Source organism: Acartia tonsa, chromosome 8 (assembly GCF_053477335.1).
Source record: "Acartia tonsa isolate MP-2025a chromosome 8, ASM5347733v1, whole genome shotgun sequence".
NCBI lineage: Eukaryota > Metazoa > Arthropoda > Copepoda > Calanoida > Acartiidae > Acartia > Acartia tonsa.
In genome coordinates this window covers 44,624,724-44,640,649 of record NC_137267.1, presented here as the reverse complement: position 1 = coordinate 44,640,649, position 15,926 = coordinate 44,624,724, and the positions used below count along the sequence as shown (strand labels likewise).

Genomic DNA, 15,926 nt, shown 5'->3' with positions numbered 1-15,926 from the left:
GTGGATCCATATCAGTTTAACGGTTGCCAAAATTTCAGATGGACAGATAGACATCGTTCAACTTTCTTTTAAAGATTTTTTATTTCAAACTCATTAACATTTAGATTTAGAAATATCCTAATTTAAGCTACACATGGATCCTGGGATAGTTTAAGTTACTTTTTTAAAATTTAAATGTTTTTGTGATGGTTTTAGGCTATTTCATTTTACTTCCTATCCTAAATTCTAGAATATAGCCGCTGTATAAAATGACAAAAAAGAAATTTTGGTTTTCAAAAAATTTTATTAAAATTCTGTTCAAATTTTAGGTGGAACGGGAGGAGACAGAAAAAGCCGAAACTTCCTCATTTGCTAAATTTATAGAATTATTTGCTGGCAGGTAAAACCGCTTGCATTAGTCCAAAAGTTAATTGCAATATGAAAAGGGTAAGGCAAAATGAGAGATTCAAATGTGAAAAGTGACTGAAAAAATAGGGGAATGGTATTTAAAGTAACAAAACACAGCTGAGACTGATATACCGATATCAGGACTACTTATTTATCGCATCGTATTATAGCATCTTTCAGCGGATATTAAAATGAAAAATTATAAGATTAAAACAAGTTTTATTAGCCTTGGACTTTTGCCTCTTAGGATATTAATTTTGTGATTTTTATTTGAAAATATATGGAAAATTTCTGTAATACGATGTTATACATGAGTTTTCATCATGGCTGAGAAATAGTTTTAATCTAGTGGATATTAATCGGTTTCGAAGCCATACTGGAAAAGTTTCCGAAAGAACACAGACAAAAAAGATTACTTACGGAGAAGCTTCCTAAAATCTGATAAATTATGAATCTATGAAAAGAAACTATCTTAATTGTATAGAATGTTTATAAATAACTTCTTTCTTGTGAGATATGATAATAAAACTGTAATAAAAGCATTATATTGATATAACATTATAACCCAGGGAAGGAGGGGACATTGGGCTGTTTATTACACTAGTCCCCAAAGTCTTAAAATAACCTTTCCTTATTCGTTGGCTTAACAACCTTGGGGACTTTTGTTGAATTTTTATTGGTTGGTCTATTCATAAGTTGAGTGTCCAAACGTTTCAACCAATAAATGTAATCTACTAAAGGGGTAATTTTGTGTATTAGCATTGGGGATGTACATTGATTTATCAGCCATTGTCTTATCCCTTTAGATCTCTGATTATAGCATCAATGCATTTATTAATTAGCAATATTCTTGCTGTTTCTAGTAATAATTACTGAATATAATATTTTGCTATTTATTAGATTCGGCCACTTAATTTAAATATATCCAAGCACTGCGAAAACAAGGAAAATAAATACTTGGATCCCACACTAGATTATCATGTACTCTAATATACTGAAACTAAAATAACAACGATACCCCCCCCTCCCCCATCCACCCCTTTTAACCCATCCCCTCCCCTTCTACTGGATGAATGAAGTGACCAATAAATGATGTCCATGTTAGCAACCTAAATTAACGACACAAATGTCCCCGTATATTGACAATGTACAATAGTACATCCATTTTCAGAATAGAAACCATCCTAGCTTTGATAACCCCCTCCCCCACACCATATTTACCATCCCCTCCCCTTTTAATGAACGAATTGGCCAATAAATGATAAATTTCAGAACAGAAACCATCCTAGCTTTGATAACCCCTACCCCACTCCCTATCCTACTCCTTAACATCATCCCCTCCATTTCTACTCGATGAACGAATTGAACCAATAAATGATAAATTTCAGGACAGAAACCATCCTAGCTTTGATAACCCTTACCCCACACCCTATCCTACTCCTTTACATCATCCCCTCCATGTCTACTCGATGAACGAATTGACCAATAAATGATAAATTTCAGGACAGAAACCATCCTAGCTGTGACCTGTTTACTTATCATAATCTTCACATTCTGTGCTTTCATCACCTACAGATGTGAGAAAATATTTATCAAATACAAAAAGGTAAGATGTTTATTATGGGAGGAAGAGGACATTAGGCCGTGTATTACATTAGTCCCTAAAGTGTTATAACGTTTTCTTATTCGTCAGGCTAAACAACTTGGAGGACTTTCATTTAATTTTGATTGGTTGGTTCATTAAGTTGTGTGTCCAAACGTTTCAATCACAAATTAAAAACTACAGAAATATATTGTTTATCATCATTGGGGATGTACATAAATTTATAAGTCATTGTCTTATCCCTTGTCTGTTATAGGACCCCTTGTGGCTTCGCCCAGAACCTCTAGGGGCGAAGCCACAAGAGGTAATGGCAAATCCTATATAAAATCGTTCTTAAAGCTATTGAGATTTTTTAAAAATAACTTCTCTTGTCAAATTTACTCTGTGGCAAAATTAAACGCAAAATAAAAAAAATTATTTTTGGAAAACAATGTATCTAATCAGAATAACTTTTGTTGAGCTGTATGTTTTTTGTGGATAGTCTCTTTTAACACTAGTTTCGTGTATTGTTTTAATAAATATAATAGGGGGTGGGCTCTTTAATCGGTTCTGCGGTTACCGAGATCTTAAGTTTCAGACGTACAGACATCATTCTTTTTATTATAGATAAATAGATATTTTCTAGCCTAATTTTCACTTCTCAAATTTTCTTTTCACATTAAATTTTTCTTCTTTGAGCTAAGCTTGTATTTATCAATTTATAAAACTAAATATTACATTTTTAGGATATTAATTTGTTATATCAAATGTTTGCTTAACTCAAAATACCAAATATTAAAGAAATATTTACTGCTAATGAGAATAAAATAAAAAAGAATAATCTTTCTAATTGTATCTACCTAATTATTTACATAATTTGTTTTCTTAGAAAAAAAATCTTAACTTGTAGTGTACAAAATTATTTAGTACCTATGTTACTATTTAATTCAATGGCGTGTACAGGGTTTTGTCAGGAAGGTGTAAACATTTGGGGGGAGGGGGAAATTTAAGTATTCACAACCTTCTTCCAGACAATCATAATTTAAGGATCTTGGACAAAGTAGCTTCGGACAAAGTAGCTTCAGACAAAGTAGCTTCAGACAAAGTAGCTTCAGGACAAAGTAGCTTCAGGAAAAAGTTTCCATTATAAGGACTCATGTTCGTTTAAACATTTTAGGTAAAACATTATTTTTATAGCTGCTTATTGAGATAGATGTCTGAAATTTTGTTGGGAAAAAATGTTTAACTGCAATTTCTGCATGATTTGGGGTGATGGTAAACTCCCCCAAAGTAGTCATATACTTTCCTAGGAACTATGAGAGGCTTCGTTGTAAACGAGAACTATATCGGTTCAGCGGTTAGCGAGATCCTCTGGTACAAACAGACACACACAGATCCTGTTACTTTTAAATTATTCACTATCTTACTTAAACCTAACATTTCTTTAAGTATCCAGACTGATATGTCAATCGGTCAACGATGGTACACAAAATTACCCTTTCTGAAGAGAACATGAGTGGTTGAACACTCAACTTAATAAACTAACCATTCATAATTCAATCAAAATCCTCAAAGTTGTTAAGCCAACGAAAAAGAAAACGTTACTACAAAACGTTTGGGTCTAGTGTAATAAACAGCCCAAAATCCCCTTTGATACTAGAGACGAAGCCACTATAATGTGTAAAAGTGCGAGTATATAAATATAAATATAAAAGGTAGTATTACATAATATAAATAAAAAGTTTAACCTGAGCCAGCAAAGCAATAAATTTATCCAAACATTACATTTACAAAATATCATTTTTTGAAGCAAAGTTATTTTTGGGTTTGGGTTTGTCAGTTTTTACCACATACCTCGTAAATAAGTTATTTAAGTTTAGAATATTAATACCAAGGATCTAAAGGGATTAGACAATGGCCGATAAATTCATTTATATCCCTAATGATGATACAAAAAATCTGTAGATCAAAATCAGTGGTTGAAATGTTTGAACAATCAAACGAAAATGTTTAGCCAAAGAATAAGAAAACTTTGGGGACTATTGTAATAAACATCCCAATGCCCCTCACTTCCTGGGTAACCCCTCAAAAAAAGACATGAAATTCTTCTTGTGAAAGTTTTGAATTTAGGTGTCCTTGGTATGAGGCCGCTAAATCTTAAAGAAATGTGATATTCTGAGTGAATAAAAGCGATGGTATTGTAAAATATTTCATACATACACAAAATCTTAAACAAATACGCGTGGAAAATTCTTTATAGCACTAGCGGACTAATGCAATGGATATATTACTACTTGAATCTTACACCAGATTTTCATGTTCTCTAATAAAGTAAAACATGCAGCGGGCTAAAATAACGCCTCCCCCATCCAATCCATTTATCCCATCCCGTCCCCTCCAACTGGGTGAATAAACTGACAAATAAATGAGTTCCAAGCTAAATTGAGGACAATTTCTCCCCCTTTCATAATATCCACGTACATTCTAAATCTACATCCATTAGTTGACCAAGTTAAATTAACATTTCATAACAAAGAGGCGCATCTGTTCGTTGTCTGGAAAGGCGATAGGTTCGAATCTCGGCCACTTGCGAAAGAAACTGCTGTTATGTATGGTGCGCGACATTAATTTATATATTAGGTGATTTGTTCTTGCATAAATCAAACACAACTCATGACCATACACAATTAGAACATCCAGAAATAGTCTTTCAATCAAAGGGTTAGTTGGACAAAAGAATTTCAAGTCACAAAAAAATGGGGGCGGGCTGAATGGGTTTTAAGGGTGGGGTGCAGGGGCGTCCAAGCTTTTTTTTGGGGGGGGGTAAAAAATTTTAGGGGGGGGTAATTCGTGTTTGGGGGGGGTAAAATGGCGTGCGAAGCGCGCCGAAATTTTTTTTTACCCCCCCCAAAATTTTTACCCCGGGGGTAAAATTTGATTGGGGGGGGTAATTACCCCCCCTAAAGTCTGTTGGGGGGGTAAATACTCCCCCCAAATCTGTTGGGGGGGGTAATTACCCCCCCCAAACTAATTTACCCCGGGGGTAAAATTTTTGGGGGGTAATTTAATTATGTAAAAAAAGCACCTACCTAATCTATTAAGTTAATAATAAGTACTATCTTATAACATAAAGTAGTAAGTAAGGTTTATTTGACTATAGCTTCAGATTTCATTACTTTTAATACTGAGTTCTCCTTTTTAGGAAAGCTTCACATAGATCCCATGATGGTTCCACACTATTATAGGTCAATCCTTTGAGTGGTTTTAGGCTATTTTTCTCCTCCCTTTTTACCCTTTAGAAAACACGAGTTCTTAGATGCTAAGGGCGCCACTACTATTCAAATATATAGTAGTATCTCATTCTTTAGAACATAAAAATACAATAATTAACTCACTAACCAATGAACCAATATGATTTTACTTTAAAGTGAAGCGTCTTATAGGTCCTGGTAAGTTTTATAACTAGTTTTGAGACACCCTGACATCCTCCCAAAAGAAATCGCCTATAGAAATTCTTTTTCATTATTTAATGAAATATTTAATTTAGTTAGGTATCTATTTTATGGAATCTTCAGTGCTTTACAATTACATCATAGATCCCCGGGATGGTTTTAGCCCTTATAAAGGCCCAAGCAAATAAAACATGATCAAACTATTAAATTTTTGTTATCATGGTTAAGAACTGTTTTAACTGGTTGGACAGTAAAATTTTTTTTAAAGAACATTCAATTTGGGGGGGGGTAAATACCCCCCCCAAAAAAAATTTTTTTAAAGAACATTTATTTTGGGGGGGGTAATTACCCCCCCAAAATCGTTTGGGGGAGGTAAATACCCCCCCCCCCAAAATCGTTGGGGGTGCCTACGGCACCCCCAAGGTAGGGGTAATTTTTTTTGGGGGGGGGTATTGTTCACAAAATTTTGGGGGTGCCGTAGGCACCCCCAAAATCGTTTGGGGGTGCCAAATGGCCCATTACCCCCCCCCTTGGACGCCTATGGTGGGGTGTACCACTTGAGTTATAAGTTAAAGTTCCCAAATACTTGAATATCTCGGATAGATTTTACCAAATATCAATTCAAATAGATATTGAGATATAAATAAATTTTAAAATCTTTTTACAAATACTTTATAATCGTTTTGTCAATATAGCATTGATAAGAGCCAGTAATAGTAATTTATCGCATCGTATTATACTCAACTTAACGCGGATACTACCTAAAAACTAGTTTTGTTGGCTCTAAAGGTTCCAAAGTCTCCGGCTAACGAAATTAGTATTTATTTCATGATTTTTATTTGGATATTCGTGGAAAATTGTCTGTAATACTATGCTATACATATCAAAGGTATGAAAGGTTAGCTTTCTAATAAGTTTATTATTGTAATGTAGGATTGATTTTTCCAGGAAGGCTTCGAAACCGGTTCACTGCCATTCCGAAAAATCATGTATAACAGACAATTTTCTCCTAATATTATAATAAAAAATAATAAAATTGATACTAGTTTTGTCAGCCCGGAACCTCAACACCTCGGAAAAAAAACTGGTTTTATCATATTTTTTCAATATCTGAGGAAAGCTGTTTATAATACGATGCGATAAAAAAATCTATTATCCCACCCTGTCAAGAGCTATATTCTATCATGTTACCAATAAGGTTTTTTACTAAAAAGCTAGAAAAAATTATTTTGTCATCTCATTATTATTGTTGAAATTTTCGGCAACTCTGGAATGAAAAACAAAAAGAAAATGCTTTTAGCTTGTCTAAAGAAATTCATGGACACACGGACATTGAATTTTATCAAAATTAGTTTTGTTTTGGAACTTATACTTTGGTTTGGGGGCCACAGGGAAAAGAGAGGGGGGGAGTTGATATAAACCGATATATTACTTGGATGTTGCACCAGATTTTCAAACTTTAAAGGACGCCTGCAAGAAATACCACGCTTTAACTGCTGAAAGACTGCCACAAGTAGACCCAATACCCCAAATTTAAAGCCTTCAGCTTCAATAACAAAAAAGTTCTAGGCATTTCAAAATAGCATTTTATGTACAATAAATATTTTGAAAGATTTCCAATGCTCATAAACGAAAAAAAGAATATTAAATTACGTCGCCTAGACACAAAATCATAACCTTATCTTTGTCAGAAACTTAGATTTCCGGTAACTGATTACATTTTTACAATAAAAACACCACATTTCATAGTCAAAATCTTTGAAAAAAATTCGATTTAAATTACATTTTTAAACAAAAAACATAGCGGAAACAAAGGGGAAAACCAATACAAGCTCAGCTGTGATTGGTTGCTTAGCTGATTCAGCCTTCTGATTGGCTACAGTACACTCGGTACAACGCAAGTTAAACTTAATTTTTTTAAATGATTTTGACTATAAAAATGGGTATTTTTATTGTAAAAATATAATTAGTTACTGGCAATCTAAATTTGTGACAAAAATAAGCTTATAATTTTGTTTCTAGGCCATGTAGTTTAATTTCAAAATTTCTAACATTAACATTGAAATTCTTTCAAAAATTTAATGTACATAAAATGTCATCTTAAAATGCCTTGAACTTTTTTGTTATAGAAGCTGAAGGCTTCAAATTTGGGGTATTGGGTCTACTTGTGGCAGTCTTTCAGCAGTTAAAGCGTGGTATTTCTTGCAGGCTTCCTTTAACCTGTCATTATATCCACGTATTCTATATTCATTCATTCATCCCATGTTATGTCGAGACCCGCGACCGTGGCTCATCACGTTGCGCCTAGCTCGTCGTCGGGGAGGTGATAGGTTCGAATCTCGGTTTAACACCGCGTCATAACTAAAAACGTTAAAAATAGTTCCTACTGCTACTATGTCAGGTGCGCGACATAAATAGTTAGAGTAGGGGGAATGCCTTGGCCCAAACTATGCGCAACTTATTACCATGCACAGTTAGGACTTCTCAGACAAAGGTCATGCAATCAAAGGGTTGGTTGTCTAATGGGCGAATGGACGCTTTACACCGCAATCACAAGCGGTGTATGTTTGAAACAGTTTTCTGACTGCCTGCTTTTTTTCCTGCTACATCATCTCAAGCTTTTATTCAAATCTTTAGATTTCCTTTGTTTCCTTTCTTGGAAACATTGTTTGGTAACTTAACCCCATGACGCTTAACTTAGACGCCCGCAAGATGACCTACCTCCCCCCCCCCCCTCCTCCTCACCAACAGTCTCACCACCTCTCTCCCCTCCAAACTTCTGTCAACAACCCCTCCTCATAACTTCAACTACACCTACGTGCCTACAACATCTATAAACCCGCTAGAAATCCTTTGTGCTTTTATTATCTATTTTAGTGTGTGTGAAAGGGAAAATATTTTTCCTTTATTCTTGTGCAGATTCCCCCATATTTTATGGGGTATTTTCACCCGCAAAAGCCTAGGGGCGGGTTCGCTTATTACAGTGATACTTTCAAATCCTGGCAAGAACTCTTGTAGTCTTTTTATAATAAGACTACCTTACAATTTTGACTTTTCCTCAATTTTGTAAGTCCCCAAAAGAGCCCAGTAAACTTAAACTGGGACCCTCCACCTCCATAATCTACTCCTGCCCAAAATTCTTGCTATCAATCAAACCAACCAACTCTAACAAACTAAACTCAAACACCAAACCAATTTAAACATTATCAATTTAATTGTGTATTTAGTTTATTATGCTAGTTATTAATATTTTATATGTATAACAGCTAACCCTTAACCTACTAACACATATCTAATTTATTCATTTTTTTAGTTCGTATTTTACTTATTTTATCATGTATGATTTTTTTCTGTAAGAATAAATCATTTCAACAACAACAACATTAATTATAACTTTTAAATAAATCTCTGTTTCTTGAAAAAAAAAAAAAAAAAAAAAAAAAAAAAAAAGGTGTGTGGAGAGGTCTAGAACCCAAAGCGACACCAAGCCCCCTAGAGCCATCATCATATGTTTAGAAAAAAATAACTTTTTATCCATATACAAATCTCAAAATCCCTGAAGTAAAATAGAGATTTGCTCTATATCAATGGATATAGAATATACGTGGATAATATGACAGGGGAAAATTTTGGTTGCTATGTCCCCTGTCATTTATTGGTCAGTTCGTTCATTCAGTAGGAGAAGAGGGGTTGGGGTAAGTGTTGGATGGGGGAGATCTCGTTTTTTTAGCCCGCTACAAGTTTTACTTTATTAGAATTTGACAATCTGGTGTAACATCCAAATAATAATATATCCATTAATAGAGATTTGTTCTATATCTGATGTGGATATCAAACAAAATCAAGAGTTCAATTCCACAATTTTTATTTAAATTTCAATGTGTTTTGACTTTTATGGTAAAATCTTAAGAAATTCTTTAAAAATAACTATCAATTTTTTTAATAACAGTGCCCTGTGATTAAAAAATATTGTTGAATATATTTGGCTTACATTCTTATAATTATAAAAATTACCATTATGTGTGTCTATCTTTAGCTTAAGATCTCCCAAACCGCTGAATTGAAAAGATTATTCTTTACAGCGAAGCCTCTTATTGGTCCAGGAAAGGTTTTACAAAAGAAATCACCCTTACAATTTTTTTAATTTATTTTGAAAACTAAACAAAAAAGTCTTGGAGCAAATTATACCCCCCCCCCCCACCCTGCTTCCTCGATTTCAATTATTTTGTTATTCTATAGAAACACTTAATTTAAAATTTCCTAATGTGTTTAAGGAAATGAGTCTTGCTTCATGCTCTCAATGCTAAAATTTAATCTTAGGACATCTTTTAGATTTTTAGCTTTTGTTTTCCTTGTTCTATCATATCCTATATTCTGTTTTTAAAAGTTAAGCTTTTCTATAATTAGGGTCGGTCCGTACAACCGTAACGGTTAGCTCTTTTCGTTAATTAAGGCATGTTCGAATTGTCCTATAGATTTCAAACTTTGCATGGTGATTCCTGTAGTTGTTAGGTACGATTTAGAAAGCAAAGCAACTTTGTAATCAAAACCAGAATGTCCGTACGTACATTTTAAACATGTTGATTTTTAACTTTTTTTATTTTATGCATTATAATTATAAGATTGATCTGATTTTTGGAATACTGATTTCTAGGACAATAATGTACAATGTTATAAGCGAATCATTTCTATAATCAAGTCCTAAAAATGTAATTATGTCCTGAAACATTATCCTGCATGCAAGCAATTTTTCGACAAATTTACTTACAATTTTGTTTCGAATTTTATACATTTATATTCTAACTTATCAGTTCTGACACTCTACAAGTGTTAATATTCGTTTGTCCTACAGTTTCAGAGCTTCGCTTTTATGGATGTTGTCATCCTTGTTAAAAGGGTAGAGAGAGGAGCTAGAAAATACCTAAAAATCATTCAAAGACTAAAATCTGAAAACAAAATAGCCAAAAACCATAATTTAAATCTAAATAATAGGATGAGAATCAATAGAGTTGTGACTTGTGTCATCCTGGTATTGGGAATAAGAGACAAGTATTTACCTGTCAATATATCCATATATATATCTTATATCCATAATTTACCTGTCAATATATCCACATATATCCTATATCCATTATTTACTAAGTATATTTGCGATTACTTTTATTTAATAGATTTTTCCAATTTTTAACATTTACAAAAGGGCCTGCTTTATTGCTTCAAGATCCATGTCAGATCTATATAGGAAATAAATGTCTATAAACGAGCTCAAGTTTTCCAAGGAATAAATGTTTAAAACTCATAGTGCTCCAATAATCCATAATAAACTCTCATTGCCCAGAACAATAAAACCCAATATTTTACTTTATTAAGAATAAATAAATTTTTTTTATTTCATCTGGCTATTTACGTAATATTGAAGTATTTTATTACTATTCTTAAAAAAGAAAATTTAAATTCATAATATAGTAAATTTAAGAAAACTTAGTTTTAAAATGAGTTGATTCTAGCGCCCCTCCCTAATGTGTCCAAATTTTGAAACAAAAATTAAAAACATTTTAACCCTTTCCTGACGGTTATAAAAAAATATATATTGGAAAATAAATTCCGTAATTTAAATAGCATTTTTAAAAGAATGAAAATGGCTTTATTATAAATACGTATTTGAAGATTAAATTAAGAAATCAAAAGAAAATGGAAGAAAAAGCAAGTTAGAGAGAGGTTTTTTTTTTAAAAACAAGAAAACGCTGAGGCAGAATGTTAATACGTTCATAGTATCAAAGACTTTTATTATAAAATAAATAACTAAAATCAGCCGAACAGAAATTCTAATGTAAGTAGTTGAGCTTGAAGTAATCTTTATGTGTAAGTTAATATATTTATCTCTTTCTATTCTAAATGCATAAGAATATTTTAAACTAGCGAATGTGTACCTAGCATCCAGGGGCTCTCAATTAAAAGGGGCAGAAACAGGCTAGAAAAAATAGCTCAAAACCATCTGAAAATGAAATAGCCTAATACCATCATGGAACCTATTTAAAGCTTACCTAAAATAGAGAACCTAATTGCTTCAGTAGTTATTGAGATCTTAACCTTCATAAAAAAAGGTTGAGTTTACTTCTTTACGGTTTCTTACAGACAGACAGACATTTCAATTAGAGTACAAAGAAACATATGATAACATCCTCAAACTTTGTGAAGTTCAAAAAAATCTAATAAAATAGACGGACAATATGGTTAAAACATTAGATGTCAATAGAAATATATACAGTAAACTTAAAACATAAAATACCATAAAATCTAATTACTAAAACTTTAGCATAATGGACGGACTGACTGACAAAGTTAATTAAATATATATAATGCTTTTTAGTCAGCGAAATCCTCACATACAAATTTGCTTTTCATTTTTAATTTTAAGTAAATCATAATTCTGATTTTGTACCAGACAGACATACAAAGTTCAAGTAAGATTTTCTGCTAAAATATTTCATTACAGACCAGCGAACAACGTGAGCTGTAGGCTAGTCATATTATATTTATATTCAGAGCTGTGACTCGTGTCATCATGGTATTGGGAATAAGAGACAAGCATTTCCCTGTCAATATATCCATATATATCCTATATCCATTATCTTATATCATATTTTATTTAGAGCTGTGACTCGTGTCATCATGGTATTGGGAATAAGAGACAAGTATTTACCTGTCAATTTATCCACATATATATCTTATATCCATAATTTACCTGTCAATATATCCACATATATCCTATATCCATTATGATATAATATTTTATTTAGAGCTGTGACTCGTGTCATCATGGTATTGGGAATAAGAGACAAGTTTTTACCTGTCATTATATCCATATATATATCTTATATCCATAATTTACCTGTCAATATATCCACATATATCCTATATCCATTATGATATAATATTTTATTTAGAGCTGTGACTCGTGTCATCATGGTATTGGGAATAAGAGACAAGTTTTTACCTGTCATTATATCCATATATATCTTATATCCATTATCATATAATATTTTATTTAGAGCTGTGACTCGTGTCATCATGGTATTGGGAATAAGAGACAAGTATTTACACAAACAGGTATAGGTAAAGAATTTGTATCAATTATTCATTTTTAGGAACTTAGCTACTCTATAATTCACTTTCATAGGCGTCCAAGGGGGGGGGTAATGGGCCATTTGGCACCCCCAAACGATTTTGGGGGTGCCGTAGGCACCCCCAAAATTTTGTGAACAATACCCCCCCCAAAAAAAAAATTACCCCTACCTTGGGGGTGCCGTAGGCACCCCCAACGATTTTGGGGGGGGTATTTACCCCCCCCAAACCATTTTGGGGGGGTAAATACTCCCCCCAAAATAGAAAATCTCTAACAAAAAAAATTTTTGCGCGCTTCGCGCGCATTTTTAATACTAAATTTTTTATAAAATTTAAATTACCCCCCCCAAAAATTTTACCCCGGGGGTAAATTTTGGGGGGGGTAAACAAATTTTACCCCTGCCAACAGATTTCAGGGGGGGTAATTACCCCCCCTAAGCAAATTTTACCCCCGGGGTAAAAATTTTGGGGGGGGTAAAAAAAATTTGCGGCGCGCTTCGCGCGCCATTTTACCCCCCCCAAAACCAAATTACCCCCCCCTTAAAAAAATTTTACCCCCCCCAAAATAAAAAGCTTGGACGCCCCTGTTCACTTTGCCTGTATTTTCGACAGTCAGCTAGTCCGGGAGAAATGTGATTTTCTCAGCCACTATTCAGGATAGACTGGTGATTTTTTTGTGAGGATTACTTATACCCATGAGCATTCAGTATGTAATTTACTATATTCGTCTGCCTGTCAGTCATGCTACAAAATAAAAATATAAAAAATACATGAGAAAGGTTTTGTGATTTTTTCTCCATTAATCTATTCTTGATATTAACAAATGCTCTATAAATCTAGTTGTCTGTATTCTTATCAATGACTTTTTGGTGCATCTCTACTTATGGATGTTGTCTTGTTTTAATCATTTTTTCCCAACAATTGATACATAAAAAGATAAATTTCTATAATCAGAAAAAATACAAGATCGTTCGTTACATTACATCATAATTAGACTATTTACAAAAGAAATCCTTTTATGTCTTTATGAAAATATTGGGTTTTTAATTTATAAATTTATGTATTTAGATTTGGGGAGCATGTTATATCTGGAGGATAGGGAGACCTCCAGTACAAATACACAAGATCTTAGTTCTCCTCCACAGTTTACTAGTAAGGTAAGTGAATGGATGTATTATACCCGGAGTTTACTAGTGAGGTAAGAGAATGTATGTATTATACCTGCAGTTTACTAGTAAGGTAAGTGAATGGATGTATTATATCTGGAGTTTTTAGAAACCTCCAGTACAAATACACAAGATCTTAGTTCTCCTCCACAGTTTACTAGTAAGGTAAGTGAATGGATGTATTATACCTGGAGTTTACTAGTAAGTTAAGTGAATGGATGTATTATACCTGGAGTTTACTAGTAAGGTAAGTGAATGGATGTATTATACCTGGAGTTTACTAGTAAGGTAAGTGAATGGATGTATTATATCTGGAGTTTAGAGAAACCTCCAGTACAAATACACAAGATCTTAGTTCGCCACCACAGTTTACCAGTAAGGTAAGTAAATGGATGTATTATATCTGGAGGTTACTAGTAAGGTAAGTGAATGTATGTATTACACCTGGAGTTTACTAGTAAGGTACGTTAATTATGAATTGTATTTTCTTGTTTTTAACTAATCCTTAATATATATATTATTTACAGATTCTAAGTTACCGGCGCAGCTCCCAGGGTGGCGATTTTACTCTTGGCCATGGGGCAGGCTCCATGGCGGCTCGCAGCGGAGAATACCTTCTAGAGGCAGCTGTCGGGGAGCGGAGCACTGAGCAGCTGCATCTCATAGAGACGCGCAGCTGCGATGGGTTTTTGGCTTGAAGCAGCAAAGACTTACAAAGCGCAGACATTAAAACTAAATCTGATACTTTCAGAGGCGCCAAAAATGCAGTTAATTGCAGAGTGATATGAATAACAGTTTTATGTTAAAATTAGAAGGTTGCAAAAATTATCTTATATAATTTCAGTTATGTTCTAAGTTTTCAGTTTTGAAAGATGAAATTAATGTGTTAATTTAAATAAATTTAATAAAGTCTATTCAAAGTTTATTAAATGTTTAGAAATTTTCCCAAAGATTTTCATTTTTGTTGTCATTATCCCTTTAGGAAAATAAAAACGCCTACCTTTTTATAATATTTTCCAGTATGGCTTAGAAACCGATTAATAACCGCTACTAGATTAGAACCGGTTCGTAGCAATACTGAAAAATCACGAGGCCCGGACTAACAAAACTGGTGTTAATTTTATGATTTTAATTTAATATTCGTTGATAATGGTCTGTAAAACAATGCTATACATAATTTTTCAGTATGGCTAAGCACCGGTTCTTATCTATTGGATATTAATCGGATTGGAATCCATACTGGAATAAATATTCTGTCTTAATTTCAAGATACTTTAAAAGTATAATAAACTGTTTAAACATGTTTTTAACTAAAACTTGCCAAATGAAAAGTGATATACCTATATTTAGTTTCAATAAAAAAACAAGGTTGTAATTCTAAACAAGATACTATTGTTCAATTTTTGTTTGACGGTTTCCCTTAAAAGTTCCTAGTCGAGAACAGAAACCCCACTTATTTTAAAATAAATTGAAAATGAAGGGGGGGGAGATATATTCTTTTTTTATTTCTTTATGCCAAGTTAGGTTAGGTTATTTTGGGCACTGTACACTTACAGCCCACAGGGTTAGGGTAAGAATGTAATGGCCAAAAGGGTTAGGCCCTCCCCCACAATATTTTAAATTTATTTTAAAAACAGGGAATGGAGATTCAAAGTTGGACGGACACTTTAAAGGAAATCACTTTATTTCTAGTTTGATTTTAACAAATAATCAAAAACCTTCTTTTATATGAATTAATGTTTATAATTTGTAAATAAGATTAAGAATAACTATACCGGTTCAATAAAAATGATATAGTAGATAAATGAATTGAAAAAAATTGGTTGTATTGTTATATTAAATAAATTTTATAATGAATCATAGTAACTACTTCAGGTTTTTTGAATCTACTGCAGTTCACGTAAAATATTGTTGGTAACGAATATTGCCAAAAATCTATGAATTTTAAAGGCTGCTAGCTGCCAAACGGCTAAACGTACAGATCATTCCCGCACACTGTTATAAGCGGCATAAGAAGGCCTACAAATAATCTGGAATAGCCATAAATCAATAATGCTTAATTATCTCGCAGTGCAGAGAAATGCGCGAAAAAGGCCTATTTTACGCGTTTTTTCTTCAGTGAAGCTTTCCCTGTGCATCATTGGATCTTGGCTATTCCAGATTATATGTAGGCCTTCTTATACCGCTTGAAATGGTGTGCGGGTATGATCTGTA

General features: G+C 33.2%; 1 protein-coding gene across 2 annotated transcripts in view; it reads left to right on the top strand.

Annotated features, from left to right (window-relative positions):
• The window catches only part of LOC145327033 (uncharacterized), a 16,546-nt gene extending 1,045 nt beyond the window's left edge, over positions 1 to 15,501 (top strand). The window contains exons 2-6 of one of the 2 annotated variants that reach the window (XM_080170526.1): positions 309 to 379; positions 1,891 to 1,993; positions 12,474 to 12,537; positions 13,615 to 13,703; positions 14,240 to 15,501. In XM_080170526.1, coding sequence (XP_080026652.1) covers positions 309 to 379; positions 1,891 to 1,993; positions 12,474 to 12,537; positions 13,615 to 13,703; positions 14,240 to 14,410 — 498 coding nt within the window. In that variant the 3' untranslated portion in view covers positions 14,411 to 15,501. The remainder of the gene's footprint in view (positions 1 to 308; positions 380 to 1,890; positions 1,994 to 12,473; positions 12,538 to 13,614; positions 13,704 to 14,239) is intronic. The other variant, XM_080170527.1, reaches the window with a different exon arrangement.
• Positions 15,502 to 15,926: the final 425 nt, after the last annotated feature.